The sequence below is a fragment of the Acinonyx jubatus genome, chromosome C2 (assembly GCF_027475565.1).
Source record: "Acinonyx jubatus isolate Ajub_Pintada_27869175 chromosome C2, VMU_Ajub_asm_v1.0, whole genome shotgun sequence".
NCBI lineage: Eukaryota > Metazoa > Chordata > Mammalia > Carnivora > Felidae > Acinonyx > Acinonyx jubatus.
In genome coordinates this window covers 48,596,758-48,612,841 of record NC_069384.1, presented here as the reverse complement: position 1 = coordinate 48,612,841, position 16,084 = coordinate 48,596,758, and the positions used below count along the sequence as shown (strand labels likewise).

Genomic DNA, 16,084 nt, shown 5'->3' with positions numbered 1-16,084 from the left:
GAACTTACACCAACCCCGCTCGGCCACAGTTGGGAGGAAAACCTCAAGAGTACTGACCTGGGCAGATCCCAGTGAATGAGGAAGAACCTGTGGAAATCCAGCATTCCCTAGAGGAGATGCTAGTATGCCACTGGTGATGTAGTGGAGGGGTTAACAGGAACTCTGCCAGTGCTTCCCCTCCCCCAACACAACACAGTGCAGAGGCTGAACTATCTTCCAAGAGGGAAAAGGAGAGTGGTGAGTTAATGCTCAGCCACCCTTGCTGAATGGGATGCTGCTAAAAAAAAAACCATTTCTCTCTAGCAGCACCCAGAGTACTGAGTCTAGTAGGAGGGAGGAGATCAGGAAAAAGGCAAATGAGAATATCAAAGGGCATTGAAAGGATGCAGGTCCTGCTAACTGCTGAGGACTTTAGCGGAAAGTCTGTCCACAAGCCTATGGGAGAATCTCACCTGACAATCTCCCCACCAAACCCATGAGGCACCCCCAACACCCTGAGTGCTAAACTCACACCTCCCCCAATTCTGCCATCAGCTCTTCGCATACCCTTCCACGTGAAGTGGAAAGTGTAAGTCTGATAAATGAGTGTTATCAGAAAAATAAACTAGTATCTCTGGGCAAAGAAGAAACCAGAAAGCTGAGTTACAGTGCCACCTTCTGGAAAACAAAAGAAATTAAGAGCGGCTAGCCTACTGGGTTGTAAGAATCAGAAGAGAGGAAAGCTTAGGAATTATGGCATATGAAGAAGGAAAAATGTGGGGAAGGTGTATCCATGTAAGAGTGGAGAAAACCCCAGATATCATAGGACCAACAAACAATTTACCCCATCTGAAGGCAGATAGTATAAATTTGAGGAAGTGTCTGCTACTTTAAATGTAAAAGCAGCAATGCAAATCTACAGGAACATGAAAAATCAAGGAAATACATTATCACCAAAAGATAACAATAATCTTCCAATAACCTAGCTCAAAGGCACAGAATTTAACACCATCTGATAAAGAATTTAAGGAAACTCAACAAACTGTAAGAAAACCCAGATAATTCAACAAAATAAGAAATCTACAGAGAGAAATCATAAAAAAGAAGCAAACAAAAATTCAATGAATGCAATGAAAAATTCAACAGAAAGCATCTACAGTAGAGCATCTCAGATGGAAAACAGAATAAGCGAACTGGAAAATTAAACTTTAAAATAACCCAATCAGAAATGAACGAAGAAAAAAGAATGAAAAAGAACACAGACAGCTTACATGATCTATAGAATGATATTAAATGTACAAATATTAGAATAATTGGGATTTGAGAAAGAACAGAGAGTGAAAAGGGGTCAGAAAGTTTACTTAAAAAGATAATAGCTGCCAATTTTCCAAGTTATATGACCAAGTTCACAAAGCTAATAGATCACTCTAATATCTCAATGCAAAAAGACCTTCTCCATGACACAATATAATAAAACTGTCAAAAAACCGAGAATCCTGAAAGCAGCCTGAAGAAAAGACTATAATCTGCAAAGGAACACCCATTTGGCTATCAGCAGATTTCTCAACAGAAACCCTACAGGCCAGGAAAGAGTGAAATGACATATTCAAAGTGTTGAAAGAAAATAACTGCCAGCCAAAAATACTGTATCAGGGAAAGTTAGCTTTCAGATATGAAGAAGAAATAAAGACTTTCCCAGACAAACAAAAGCTGAGGGAGTTCATCACCACTACATCAGCCTTACAAGAAATGCTGAAAAGAGTTTTTCAAGCTGAAATGAAAAGATACTAATTGATGACATGAGAACATATGAAAGTATACAACATAATAGTAAAAATAAATATACAGTCAAAATTAGAAAACTCTAATTCTATAATAGAATAGTGTGTTAGCCACTTAACTACAGCATTAAAGTTAAATGGAAAAAGTATTAAAAGTAACTATAGCTACTGTAATTTAATGAACACACAATATAAAAAAGGTAAATTGTGACATCAAAAATATAAAGGGAGAGAGTACAAGGGTGGAGCTTTGTATACTACTGAAGTTAAGTTGCTGTAAGCTTAAAATGGACTGCTTTATTGAAGAGATATTTTATGTAAGTTCCATGGTACTCACAAAGCAACACCATAGAGAAGATTCACAAGAGAAAGAAAGGAAAAACAGAGCATACCACCATAGAAAAACACCAATTTACAAAAGAAGGCAGAAACATAGGAAAAAAGAAACTATGAAAACACAAAACATTCAGAAAGTACTTAATAAGATGGCATGGTAAGCCTTTACATATCAATAAATACTCTAAATATAAGTAGATTAAATTCACCAGGCAACAGGCAAATAGTAGCTGAATATATTAAAAAAAAAAAAAAAAAAAAAAAGACCCAACTATAGGCAGCCTACAAGATACTCCAGATTTAAAGACACACATAGGCTGAAAGCAAAGGGATGAAAAAAGATAGTCCATATAAGTAGAAACTAAAAGAAAGAGGGAGTGGCTACACTTATATCAGACAAAATAGACTTTAAGCCAAAAACAGTAACAAGAGACAAAAAAGGTCATTATATAATGATAAAGAGGTGAATTCATCAAGAAGATATAACAATCATAAACATATACCGACTCAACATCAGAACGCCTAAATATATTAATCAAATTCTAACAGAACTACAGGGAGAAAGAGAAAACAATAAAATAATAGTAGGGGACTTCAATATTCCACTCTCAGCAATGGACAGATCATCCAGACAGAAAATCAACAAGGAAACATTGGACTTGAACCATACATACATTAGATTAAATGGACCTAACAGACATTTATAAAGCAATCCCTATCAAAATTCCAATGGCATTTTTAATAAAAAGTAGAAAAAACAGAGTTTGTATAGAACCATAAAAGACCCCAAATAGAGCAATCCTAAGAAACAAGAACAAAGCTGAAGGTATCACACTTCCTGATTTCAAACTACACTACAGAGTTATAGTAATCAACACAGGGGCACCTGGGTGGCTCAGCTGGTTAAGCGACTGACTCCTGATTTCGGCTTAGGTCATGATCTCATGGTTCATGGGATACAGCCCCACACTGGGCTCCACGGTGAACATAAAGACTGCTTGGGATTCTCTCTCCCCTCTCTCTCTCTGCCCCTCTCCCAACTTGTGCACTCTCTCTCTCTCTCTCTCAAAATAAATGAACAAGCATTTAAAAAAACGGTATGGTACTGGCATAAATACAGAATAGAATCAAATGTCCAGAAATAAACCCTCACATATATGATCAACTAAATTTTTAAAAGTAATCTCTATGCCCGATGTAGGGCTCAAACTCATGACCCAAGATCAAGAGTCACATGCTCTACTGACAGAGCCAGCCAAGCAACCCTGGGATCAACTAATACTTGACAAGAGAGCCCAAATACTTAACGGGGAAAACAGTCTCTTCAACAAATGGTGTTGGAAAAACTATAATCACATGCAGACAAATGAAACTAATCCGTATCTTACACCACTCAAAATGGATTAAAGACTATGTTATACATGTCTTTGATATGTATATGATATGAAATCCTATGGTCATAATCATATTGCAATATATAAGTGTATCAAATCTACACACTGTATACCTTAAACTTACATGTTATATGTCAACTATATCTCAATAAAAAGAAAGAAAAAAATGTCCCCTTACCTACTGATTACCTATTAGGAAATATTCCAGCCTCCCTCTCTTTTCAAGTTGTTGTAAGGATATAACAAACCATTAACGCATGCTCACAACACCTCCTCTTCTCCTTGCTACCCTTTTCCTCTCTTCCTTTCCACTCTTACTCTTGTTCCTTGGGTAGCCACCCCAGCTATTCAAGAGCAGCCAATGTCAGGATACAAAATCAATAGACAGATATCCATTGCATTTCTATACACTAACAATGAAGCAGCAGAAAGAGAAATTAGGAAAACAATCCCATTTATAATTGCACCAAAAATAATAAAAATACTTAGAAATAAACTTAACCAGGGAGGTGAAAGATGTACTCTGAAAACTATAAAACACTGATGAAAGAAACCGAAGTCCACACAAACACATGGAAAGATAGTCCATGCTCATGGATTGGGAGAACAAATATTGTTAAAAGGTTCATACTACCCAAAGCAGTCTATGGATTTAATGCAATCCCTATCAAATACCAACAGTATTTCACAGAACTAGAAGAAATAATCCTAAAATTTGTACGGAACCACAAAAGATGCTGAATAGCCAATGCAATCTTGAAAAAAAAAGAACAAAACTGGAGATAGCACAATCCCAGATTTCAAGATAGACTGCAAACAAAGTAATCAAAACAGTATGGTACTAGCACAAAAATAGACACATAGATCAACAGAACAGAACGGAGAGCCCAGAGATAAACCCACGATTACTTGGCCAATTAATCTATGACAAAGATGGCAAGAATATGCAATGGGAAAAAGTCTCTTCAACAAATGATGCTGGGAAAACTGGACAGCTACATGCAAAAGAATGAATCTTCTTACACCACACACAAAAATAAACTCAAAATGGATGAAAGACCTAAATGTAAGACAGGAAGCCATCAAAATTCTAAAAGAGAGCACGGGCAGTAATTCCTCTTAAATTGGCCATAGCAACATTCTTCTAGATACATCTCCCAAGGTAAGGTAAACAAAAGCACATGTAAACAACTGGGAATATATCAAAATAAAAAGCTTCTGCACAGCAAAGGAAAACAATCAATAAAACAAAAGGACAACCTACAGAATGGGAGGAGATATTTGCAAATGACAAATCTAATAAAGGGTTACTACCAAAAATAGATAAAGAATTTATACAACTGAACACACAAAAAAACAAATAATCCAACTTAAAAGTAGACAGAAGACATGAACAGACATTTTTCCAAAGAAGGCATACAGATGGTCAACAGACACATGAAAAAGATCCTCAACATCACTCATTATCAGGAAAATGCAAATCAAAACCATGATGAGATATGCCCTCATACCTGTCAGAATGGCAAAAATCAATAACAGAAGAGACAACAAGCATTGGCAAGGATGTGGACAAAAAGGAACCTTTGTGCACTGTTGGTAGGAATGCAAACTGGTGCAGCCACTGTGGAAAACAGTAAGGAGGTTTCCTCAAAAAGTTAAAAATGGAATTACCATATGATCCAGTAATTGCACTATTGGGTATTCACCTAAAGAAAATGAAAACACTAATGTGAGAAAATATATGCACCACTATTATGTTTACTATAGCATTATTTACAATAGCCAACATATAGAAGCAACCCAAGTGTCCAAATAAAGAAAAATGAAGAAAGAAGAGATGGTGTGTATGCATGTGTGTGTGTGTGTGTGTGTGTGTAATGGAATATTACTCAGCCATAAGAAGAATGAAATCTTGCCATTTGCAACAACATAGATGGATCCAGAAGGTATAATGCTAAGTGAAAGTCAGTCAGAGAAAGACAAAAACCCTATGAATTCACTCATATGTGAAATTTAAGAAACAAAACAAAGAAAGAAAAAAAACAAGCAAAAAAACCAGACACTTAAATATAGAGGACAAACTGGTGGTTACCAGAAGAGAGCTGGGGAGGGGGGGAGGGGGATGAATGAAATAAGTGAAGGGGATTAAGAGAACACTTACTGGGATGAGTACTGAATAATGCACAGAATTGGTGAATCATTATATTCTTCACTTGATACTAATATAACAATGTATGTTAATTATACTGGATTTTTTTTTTTAAAGACCAGCTGATTGACCCAAGCAGCCTAATCCAAGAATCACCAGATACTTGGGGCTGAGCCATGTGAATTTTTTTTTAAGTAAGCTTCACACCCAGCACAGAGCCCAACACAGGGCTGCAACTCATGACCCTGGGATCAAGATCTGAGCTGAGATCAAGAGTCAGATGCCTAACTGACTGAGCCACCCAGGTGCCCCAAATAGTCCTTAATACTAAAGCCAGCCAGAATCAGGTTTCTTGCAGCCAAAAGTCCTAATAAACTGGTATTGTTTTTATAATCAGAAAAAACTATATATATATATATGTATATATATCAATGAATAAGAGGAAAAAACAAATAAATAAATGCAGGCCATGCTCAATGAGAGCTTATCAGAGAAATAATGATTCCCTCTACAATCTTTAGCTGGATACACTTTATGTGATATTTTTACTTAAAACTGAGTGTGTACTTTTTAGAAAATGCTGAGATACTCTAATTGCATGAAAAGTATAGTCAGGACCAAGATGCATAGGATGGAAAGGGGATTAAGGGAGGGCAGGTTGCCAAGCTTCAGAGGCTTTCCCACTCCTCATCCCCACCCCAAGCTTCTTTGTCAGTTCTCATCACAGTAATAAATTGAACAGTTTAAAAGCCATGACAATATTTTCGTCTGGGACAAGATGACTCTTCAGACAGGGAAAATGTTTTACTGAACTCCAACAAAAGACCTATTTGCTATTTTCAAGGTAAGAATTGTCTTAATCATTGATTACTGCTATCTCCCCTCCCTTAGGGCTGAGTTTGTGTTTGTGTAGATAATTAGAGCTGTTAGTTACCATTCAGTCCAGAAGTTTTCAAGAACTAAAGCTGGACTATTATGGGAATTTTCTCACATTCCTTCCTGACTGTCATATTAATGATGTGGGACTCTGGCCTGCCCTCTCAAGTCTCTGTCCCTTCTCCTGTCTCCTCACTGAACCTAGACCCATACAAGGTTCTCTCTATTTGTATACCCAGGCTGTTGAATGTGGTAAAACACACACACACACACACACACACACACACACTCACTCACAAAACCAGTGAAGGTGAGTGCCATGCACACCTCTGGTCTTGAAAAGTTACTGCCCCTGTCTATCTCCCAACCCTGTTCTCCAAGGCCCTACACACAAACCTGTTGGGCAGCACTCTCCTCCTTCCACCCTCCACCTCCTCTACGGGCAAGAACTGCTTCAATGTCTTACCCTCCAGCAGTGAATGTATCTACATTGCCAACTACCATGATATTTTTCCTTCGTAGCTCAGAGAAAGGAGCACGGCTCTCCCTACATACTTAATACTGCAAGAACAACAAGAACAAGAGAGACACAATATACCGTGTCTCTTATCCTACAAAGTTATATGCTCCACTTGTGTTCTAGATCCCATTATCTCCTCTCCTTGGCCCATTAATCCTTCTCCCCACACCCCCCAGTTTTATTTTTTTAATAAATGTTTATTTATTTTTGAGAGTGTGAGCCAGAGAGGGATGGCGGGGGGAGGGGCGGTAGGGACACAGGATCCAAAGCAGACTCCTCACAGACAACAGAGTGTCTGAAGTGGGGCTTGAATTCACAAACCATGAGATCGTGACCCAAGCCAAAGTCGGACACTTAACTGAGCCACCTAGGCGCCCCTCCCCTCCAGCTTCTTAATTATCACTTTCCCCTCAAATTCAAATTCCTTAGACTTCAACTTCCAGCCAAGATAAAAAAAACAGTAAGATTTACCCTTCCACCTGAAATAACTTTTTTTTTAAAAGTCCAAAATATATGAAACAATGGTTTTCCAGACACTGGACATCAGACAACAAATGACAAAGATGCCTGAAAGGAAATACAGGGGGTGATCCTTTGCTTGCACCCTTGAAAGCATTTCCAGGCTGCAGCATGGAGAGCAGAACCCAAGTGGGGCCTGGCCAACTGCTCAAGTTGAAGAGATGTGGCCGAGTCTTGAAAGACCAAGGTGAATCCACAGGACAGAGTGACAGGAGGAGAGGTACAGAGTGAGTGAGAGAGAGAGAGAGAGAGAGAGAGAGAGATCTTGGGAGATCTACAGAGGGTCCCACTTGCATACTTGGCAGAGTACTGGAGGGCACAAGTGCATGATGAAACTCCTGGAGACGGAATAAAAAAACCACTTGAAAGCATGAAAGACAACAGTAATCTGAGCTCCCACAGGGCCCGAATGTTTGGGGACACAGACATTCAATCTATAGCAAAACCCAATAAGCAGAGAAACACCATAATTACATTGGACCTGAGAAGTACCACAAGCCAACAAGACAAGCAGCAGCATCTTATACAGAATCACTCCATAAATTTTGGTGTCCTATGAATCTGTGCAGTGAGTGGCAGAGTGGGGGAGGGGGATACTGCTAAGTTCCTTCTCAGCGCCAGGCAGTTGAGGGGGTTCAGGAAGACACAGTCTCTGCCCTTGTGTGATAGTCTTCAGAACAGACTCATCAACTCCCTCCTCTGAGACACTTCAGCTCTTTGCTGGGAGTCCGCTAAAAGGTCCCCTCCTGGAGTAAGCTTTCCTTCATCTCTCTAAACTGCTACAGAGTAGCCTGCTTTCCTATCTTTATAGTACTGTTCACAATTTCAAACTATCATTTATTATTACTGTATGATTATGACTACTCATTATTTTCTCCTGTGCACACTGAGAATATGAGCTCCATAAGTGAAGAAACCATGTCTCTCATCTTCATCACTGTACCTTTTGTGACAACACAGGATATAACCACTGAAGGGACCCAAACCCTTACTGAGAAAATGAAAACAAAAGCTATGGCCTGGGTAAGTTTTCTGATGACCAACATTTCCCAGGCTACTTAGCCCCAAATCCTTAATTTGGTTCCCTTAGTCATGAAGGAGAATACGACATACTCACCTCCACCTGAGTAACATTGATGACCAACACCACCACCATCAGCACTGCAAGCAGGCAGCAGAAAAGCCGTAGTTTGAAGAAATTGATCCACATTGTCTGGCTGTGTCTTGATCACCCATGGCTGATGCCAGGCTACCTCCACTCCTCAAAACTCCATTTCCTTGTTCTTCTGAGCTGCAGATAAGCTTTTAGTTTAATTTGCTTCTTTTCTGTTAGTATCACAAAGAGTTCTTTGTACAGAGGAGAGGCTGGGGTTGATTTAAGAAGCACATTTTTCTTCAAGGGACTCCTTCAAAGAGGGGAGATGAGAACACAAATTACCAACTGCAACGGTCTCGGGTGGGGTAAGAGGAAGGACATGACATTTCTTCTTCCTTAACCTTCTCAAAGGCCCAGAGTCATGAGGAGAAAGCAAAGAGCCAGAGCACAGTGAGATCTGTTCCATACCCAGACAACTTGCTCAAACCCAACCCCAGGCTTCCATATAAATACAGTGATAGTTGTCCTGCAACCTATTTAGGTTTTAACTTTTTAAAAAGGCAAAGAAGAATGTCTTCAAACTCTTAGAGGTAGAAAATTAAAGTAACTGTTCAACTTCTACAGGTCTAAGTAAATAAAATCCCTCCCCTTCTCTTATAGTTCAAGTCATATAACATTCCTAAAGTAATTGTGTTTGAAGAGCATTAGGAGGAAACCTTGTGATTTTAGGAGGAGATCTGGGATACTGTGCAAACCATCCCGACTTCGAGAAAACAGTGCTGTCCCTCTGCATGGCACGGGATAGGAAATGCCCTTTGGATTTCCAGCTCTCTCAGCACAGATGTAGAACTGGTCCTCCCTCAGCTGAGTAACAGCACAGAAAGGAAGACACTTGCCCTGAAGATGCAGGAGAGAAAAACTAAGCCCGACAATTAAGAGGACACCCAAATCCATCATCATAAATGCTAGAGGTGGAGGATGTCAGAGCCTGCTGTTCCTAATTGTTCTCCCACACAAGGAATTCAAAATGCTCCCCTCCCCCAGTTGTTATTTTGATATAGGTAAGCAGAAAAAGTACTCATATTTTATTCCTAGCGAGACTTTCCAAGGAGGACCAGAGCGCAGGGTGGAGAAGGCAAGGTGAAAGGGTGCATAACTGCCGTGGGAGGATCTGGGAACACTTCGCTGCACCAGCACTCCCTTTAGCTCTGTATGGGGTCTGGCATGCCCCGCCACCCCCTCACTCTTCCACTCCACCTATCCAATGCATTCCCATGCGCAGGGACCACAACAACTCTTCCTCACCTGCACTTCATAAAGGAGACAGGGCTAAGCTATTCTAGCATGCTCTCCATCCTCTGAACTCCCACAGCACTCTCTTCTCATTTCACTTCTCAGTGATTTCACTTCTCTGTATTTGTAGTTCTTGTCCCCATGACAAGACTATACCAATTATGATTACATTAAAAAACAAAACAAAACAAAAAACAGGGGCCCCTGAGTGTCTCAGTCAGTTGAGCATCTGACTTCGGCTCAGGTCATGATCTCACGGTCTGTGAGTTCGAGCCCCGCGTGGGGCTCTGTGCTGACAGCTCAGAGCCTGGGGCCTGCTTCGGATTCTGTGTCTCCCTCTCTCTCTGCCCCTCCCTGGCTCGGCACTCTGTCTCTCTATCAAAAATAAACAAACATTAAAGAAAAAGTTTTTAAACACAAACCAGAAACCATGTATCAGAGAAAAAGCTGCTTCGTAATAACAATATATCATACTTCCTTGATTCCCTCACAGGACGTCTTCCCTTACGTGATATATGTGGATTCAACCATCCATGCCACAAATAATTATGGAAGCCTGTTCTGCACCACACACTGTACTAGGCGCCAGAAATTCTCAGGGAAAAGCTAACACTCATATTAGGGAAGAGGTGGTTCCCCTCCTAAATTGAGTTAGAACAGATCCAGCACTCCTGACCACCTCTACAGGGATACCACACACCGAACCACGTGATGAGCCCTCAACACCACCCCTCTCCAACACCAAGGCACCCACTCACCTCAAAGTGCCTGTAAATTCTGGGAAGGAATAGCAGTGAAATAGAAGAAATAACTGTCAACAGGGCACACTGCTCCTCTATAGAAACCCTTCTCGAGGAGTTGGCCATAAAAATCATAGGTTTCTCTTATGCCCAGAGAGGGAAAAGGCCAAAGATGACACTCCACAGAAATTCAGCAGCACCACAGGAAGCATAGTCTGTGTACTGTGGAAACGCCAGCAGTTTGGACAATGTGTTACTCAGAGCCAGTTAGCAGCAGCACAGCGGCAGCCAGTGGTGGAGAAGGACGGCAAGGGCAGCAGACCCCAGAGCTACAGGGACTACAGGGACACAGATAGCAATGCAAATATGCAAGAAGCCCCTCACAGCCAGGGACTTAAACTGAAAGTCATTACTGGAAGGTCATGCCGAGAAAAGACCTGACTTCCCGCCATGAGCAAGTACAGCACTGAGATGTGAGAGACTCATCTGTACATCTAAGCAAATGTGGTCTGAGGAGCACTGAGACCTCTCTTTAGAAAGACACATAACATTAGGGGCGCCTGGGTGGCTCGGTCGGTTAAGCATCTGACTTGATATTGGATCAGGTCATCATCTCAGGGTCGTGAGATTGAGTCCTGTGTTGGGCTCTGTGCTGACAGTGAGGACCCTGCTTGGGATTCTCTCTCCTCTCTTTCTGCTCCTCTCTTGCTCATGCTCCCTCTCTCTCAAAATAAATAAATAAACATTTTTAAAAGGCATATATTAAAATGTTGACAGGTGTCACCTCTCAGCAGTTTCTGTTTTTCTCCTTCATCTTTATCTTGATGTCTTAATTTTTTGCCAGGAAATAAAAATCACAAATATAAAGAAAAAAAGCGGGTTTCTAAAAGTAATAAAGATAAGCCATAAGGAGAAACAGAATATTAAAGCAAATATAGGAAAACAACTCAAGCTAAAATGAAAATTTTCAGGGGTGCCTGGGTGGCTCAGTTTGGTAAGCTTTTGACTTTGGCTCAGGTCATGATCTCACAGTTCTTGAGTTCAACCCTGCATCAGACTCTGCACTCACAAGCTCAGAGCCTGGAGCCTGCTTCAGATTGTGTCTCCCTCTCTCTCTGCCCCTCCCTGGCTTGTGCGCGCTCTCTCTCTCAAAAATAAACAAACATTTAAAATATAATAAATAAATAAACAAACAAAATGAAAAATTTCAAAGTGAAAGAAGAAATGTGTAACAGTTCTCTGCTATTTTCCTACCAATATAAAACCTAGGCATTAGAACAAGAAAGCTGTTTGCCAAGACATCAGAACAATATCATTTGGTATCTCAAATTGCCTTAGAACTGAATAAAAACAAAAGTGCTAGATGGGAATGACTCTACGAAAAAGTTTCCTAGATCAACCGAAAATAAACTATATTATTGAATGTAATTTACCTTTTTCTTTTTTGAAATCTCCAATTCCCAAGAAGAGATGCTTATTACAACTAAGAAATTAGAGTTTACATCTAACTTTTCTTCCAGTGTGAAGTCCTGCATTCAAGCAATCACGACAATAGCCCTTATTCTCTTCTTGCCACATTCAAAGCATAGGTTGATGTTTTTTCATTTTTATACCATTCTTCCTGCTCCAGCAGAGATAAGCACATGATATACAGGTTAAAGATACTGAACATAAAGAAAAACGTATTTGAAATCAAGAGTATAATTTTCTACTGAGATGCACATAGATTTCAGTACAACATAGTAGGAGAAACATTTCCTTTACTACTAATAAAAAACCGTAACTGGATGTTTACATATATGAACTTAAACACGGCAAATCACTCCCAGAGCTGAGCTGAAGGTCAAAACTTTATAAATAGCAATATAACTGAAAAAGAAAAGATAAAAGCTTCCTACGTTATTTTTCTTAAAGACTAGAATAACCATGTACTTCAACAATCCATCCTACCTACAGAAAACAAGCAGTGTCCAGACAGACCTAAAAGTTATGATTACTTCATGAGGAATTTAAACTTGAGTGGTCTTGTTTTCAAATCCTTCTGATCTGTCAGTCCACCCCTTACTCATGTTTCATATTCATGTTCAAAGGACAAGCAGAAAGTAAAATTTGTGGTCTGTTGAGTCTCTTTCTCCACAGTTGATTGAGACTACTTGCCAGCCAATCTAACTTCTTTATGGTCCATCACAACAACCCTAGACTGTCATTACCTACTGGACCTCCCACCCTCTTTCATAAGAGAATTACAAAGTGATTGCTTACATCACTTGGAATTACAGTTGTCAGTAACATCAATGAGATAGTTGAGCTAGTACTTTTAAGAGAAAATCAAGCAGTAAACCCATCCTCTAGGGAACTAAAGTTCTTAGACAACCATTTCACAAAGACAATGTATTAGAGGATAACCACACATCCAATTTCTGGCACACGGCCCATCCTAAATACTCTGAACTGCTATCCACATTTATATAATTGTGCTTTTCAGACCAAGTGTCTAGAATTTCAATTTACAAAACACAGACCCCTACATGAGACAAATGACAGATTTATAAGGAATATTCCCAAACTTAAATACTTATATATCAAACTTTCCAAATTGCAGCTATATAACTCATAAATATACAGAACAAACTGGTGGTTGCCAGAGGGAAATGGGGGGATGGGAAAAATAGGTGAGGAGGATGAAAAAGTACAAACTTCCAGTTACCAAATAAATAAGTTATGGGGATGCAAATATAGCACAGGGAATATAGTGAATAATTTTGTAATAGCTTTGTATGGTGACAGATGGTAACTACATTGATCATGCTGATCATTTCATAATGTACATAAATGTCAAATCACTGTGACATACACCTGAAACTAATATAATATTGTATATCAACTATACTTCAAAAAATAAATAATAAAGAGCAGCTATGTTTCATAGGGGACTGAGTAAGACCTTGAAACTTAACGGGCTAGGATCTAGAGAAAGAACTGGAGACCTATCCAAGACCATGAAAATGATGGATCACCAAACAAGGTCAACTCCTGGACAAAGATGAAGCACAGCAGAAGTCTGCAGGACTTGGTTCCTCTGATTCTAGTTCTCTTTCATGTACCCTCATCTCACACACCCAAAGTGCTGACTCACCTAGGCCTTCCTTGCCCTTCCACCAAAGCAGCACCCCATGCTTTCATGGAGGGGAGGGGTTGAGAAGTAAACAAACCAGTTAAATAAGTCACAGAGTATTAAGTGCTATAAGAAAATATAAAGCACATTAATAGGCTGTGTTCTTTAACCTTGCATGCCCATGAATATCATCGTGTAAGCTTTTAACAACGCCGATGACTAGACTAGACTCAGAATCAGACTACACTGAATAGGAATCTGTGGGAGCAAGTCCCAAGAAACAGCTTTTTAAAAGAGGTCTCCAAATATTATAATATTTAATCATAATATATAGCCAAATAGGGGAACCACTAGTATGCGGTGCCCAGGGGTGTTACTCCTATCATTCAGTCAGGGATGGCCTTTCCAAAATAATCTCTGAATTGTAACCTACACTGTCCCCTCAGGACAATCCGAATCCAGGGCAATAGGGACAGCCAACCTCACTTCAGTTTCGTTTCCTTCGTTTCCTTTCTTAGTAACAAATAACAGCACTGTATCAGGCCAGAGATTGTCAAGGAGAGAAGAGAACTAAGCACAGTCAAAGAAAAGCAGAACCCAAACACCATGGAGGAATAATAGTGTGTTGCTGTCTCCACTGCATGGAATCAGACAATTAATGATCGGGGTCTGGGAGTCCCGCCAGCTTCAAGCACACCCTGATGTTCCAAATGATAACCACAGTGAGGAGGGGGAAGGCCCACTGAGCAGTGTCATTCTTCATCTTTAGGAAATACGGCAACAATCCTCCTTTAAATAATGAAAAGAAAGGAAAATTTTACAGACAATTACACACAAAATTCACATAAATCCTGACTGAGAATGCCCCTGACCACCACCCTGGTGGCCTCTGATCAAACGGATCCAGGCCAGGGTTTCCACATCACACCTTGCAAAGTCACACTCTTCTCTCCCCATACGATCTGAATCTGATGTCCCAAAGCGTCAGCTGAGTAATGCCAGAAGAGTCCAAAGTGTGAGAACATCGCCAGGCAAGTGGCAGCTGGGGCCCACAGCAGCAACGAAACCGGAGATTGGGGAATAAGGAGAGAGGCGTCGCAAAATGGACCGCACTGGGTTAGGGAGGGGTCTTTGGCAGCCGCACCTGCCGGCGTTGCAGCAAGTGCAGAAAACTGAGGACAGAGATGCTCGCGCCCCGCCCCTCCCTACCGGGACCTGCAGAGACTCGGGCAACTCAGGTCCGAGGCTGCCGGGGTTGCAGCTCTGCCCCCTCCAAGGGCCAGAGTCTCCCCTTTCTGGCTCCAGTGCCCCCAGTCGCGATCCCCTTGTCTGAGCTCCTCTGCACCAGGCCAGGGACTCAGGGGCTGTCGCGCGCGGAGTAAGGGGCTTCGCAGACGAGAGGCGCACGCGAGGAGCCAGGCAATAGGTCGCTTGAGCGGCAAGGACCCAGCCGGCGCCCGCGTACAACCCGCAGTCCCGCACTCACCTCCAGGCCCAGCTGCTCTCCTTGCGCTCTCCCGCCGCCTGGCATCGGGACGCCCCGATCTGTAGCCGCTGCGCCAGACCGCCCGGCCCCTGCTTCCTGGCCCCGCTACGTCGCCTCACCCCCAACTCCCGGCTACGATTGGTCGAATTCCGGGAGGGGCGGGCCCAGGACGCTGACTGACAGCCGCGGGTGCCGAGCGCGAACCTCTGAGCCGCGAGGCGAGGAAGCTTTGGAATCCCGGCTCCTGCGTGCCGGGGGGGGGGGTCGCCTCGCTTCACCGCTGTGACCTGAACTCTCGGAATCGGCTCCTCTCGCCTTCGAACACCAAGGTTTCCTACGGGTAATCGGTTTCAAGCCTTTTTTTCTTGTCAGCGAAAGTGACCAAACCGGAGAAGCCCCTACTTGGGCCATCTTTCCTGTCGGTGGCGAAATTTATTGTTTCCTCAACCAGAAAACACTCTTGGCCAAGCACCAGCACCGAGACGGCAAGTCGTTGAGTCTTTACCTGCTTGCAATTAGTCGACTTAGTCTATTTGCCCTTAAAACAGCCCCGTCCCTTTTACTCTCCCTTTGTATGGCATAGGACTTCTGGACAAAAATGCCTGCATACGTTTCCCGCCCCCCCCACCCCCCCAGTTCTGGGTTATCCTATTTTGTACATTCTTCTAAGCGGGAAAAGGTGCGCAGCTATGCGACATTCAGGAACTGAGAGGAGTCCTTGGAAGACAGACAGAAGCCCTGCTCAGAAAGCTGGAAGGGATTGCGGCCTGCTCTGTGTTCTTCAGTGCACAGGGGAGTTA

General features: G+C 41.7%; 1 protein-coding gene across 3 annotated transcripts in view; it reads right to left on the bottom strand.

Moving 5' to 3' along the window:
- The window catches only part of NXPE3 (neurexophilin and PC-esterase domain family member 3), a 41,898-nt gene extending 26,464 nt beyond the window's left edge, over positions 1–15,434 (bottom strand). Inside the window, exons 1-2 of one of the 3 annotated variants that reach the window (XM_015069169.3) lie at positions 15,285–15,434; positions 8,672–8,960 (exon numbers count right to left, since the gene is read on the bottom strand). In XM_015069169.3, the coding sequence (XP_014924655.1) occupies positions 8,672–8,764 (93 nt within the window). In that variant the 5' untranslated portion in view covers positions 8,765–8,960; positions 15,285–15,434. Of the gene's footprint in view, positions 1–8,671; positions 8,961–12,116; positions 15,260–15,284 lie in introns of those variants that run through there. The other 2 variants (XM_015069170.3, XM_027077652.2) reach the window with 2 other exon arrangements.
- Between the last annotated feature and the right edge of the window lie 650 nt (positions 15,435–16,084).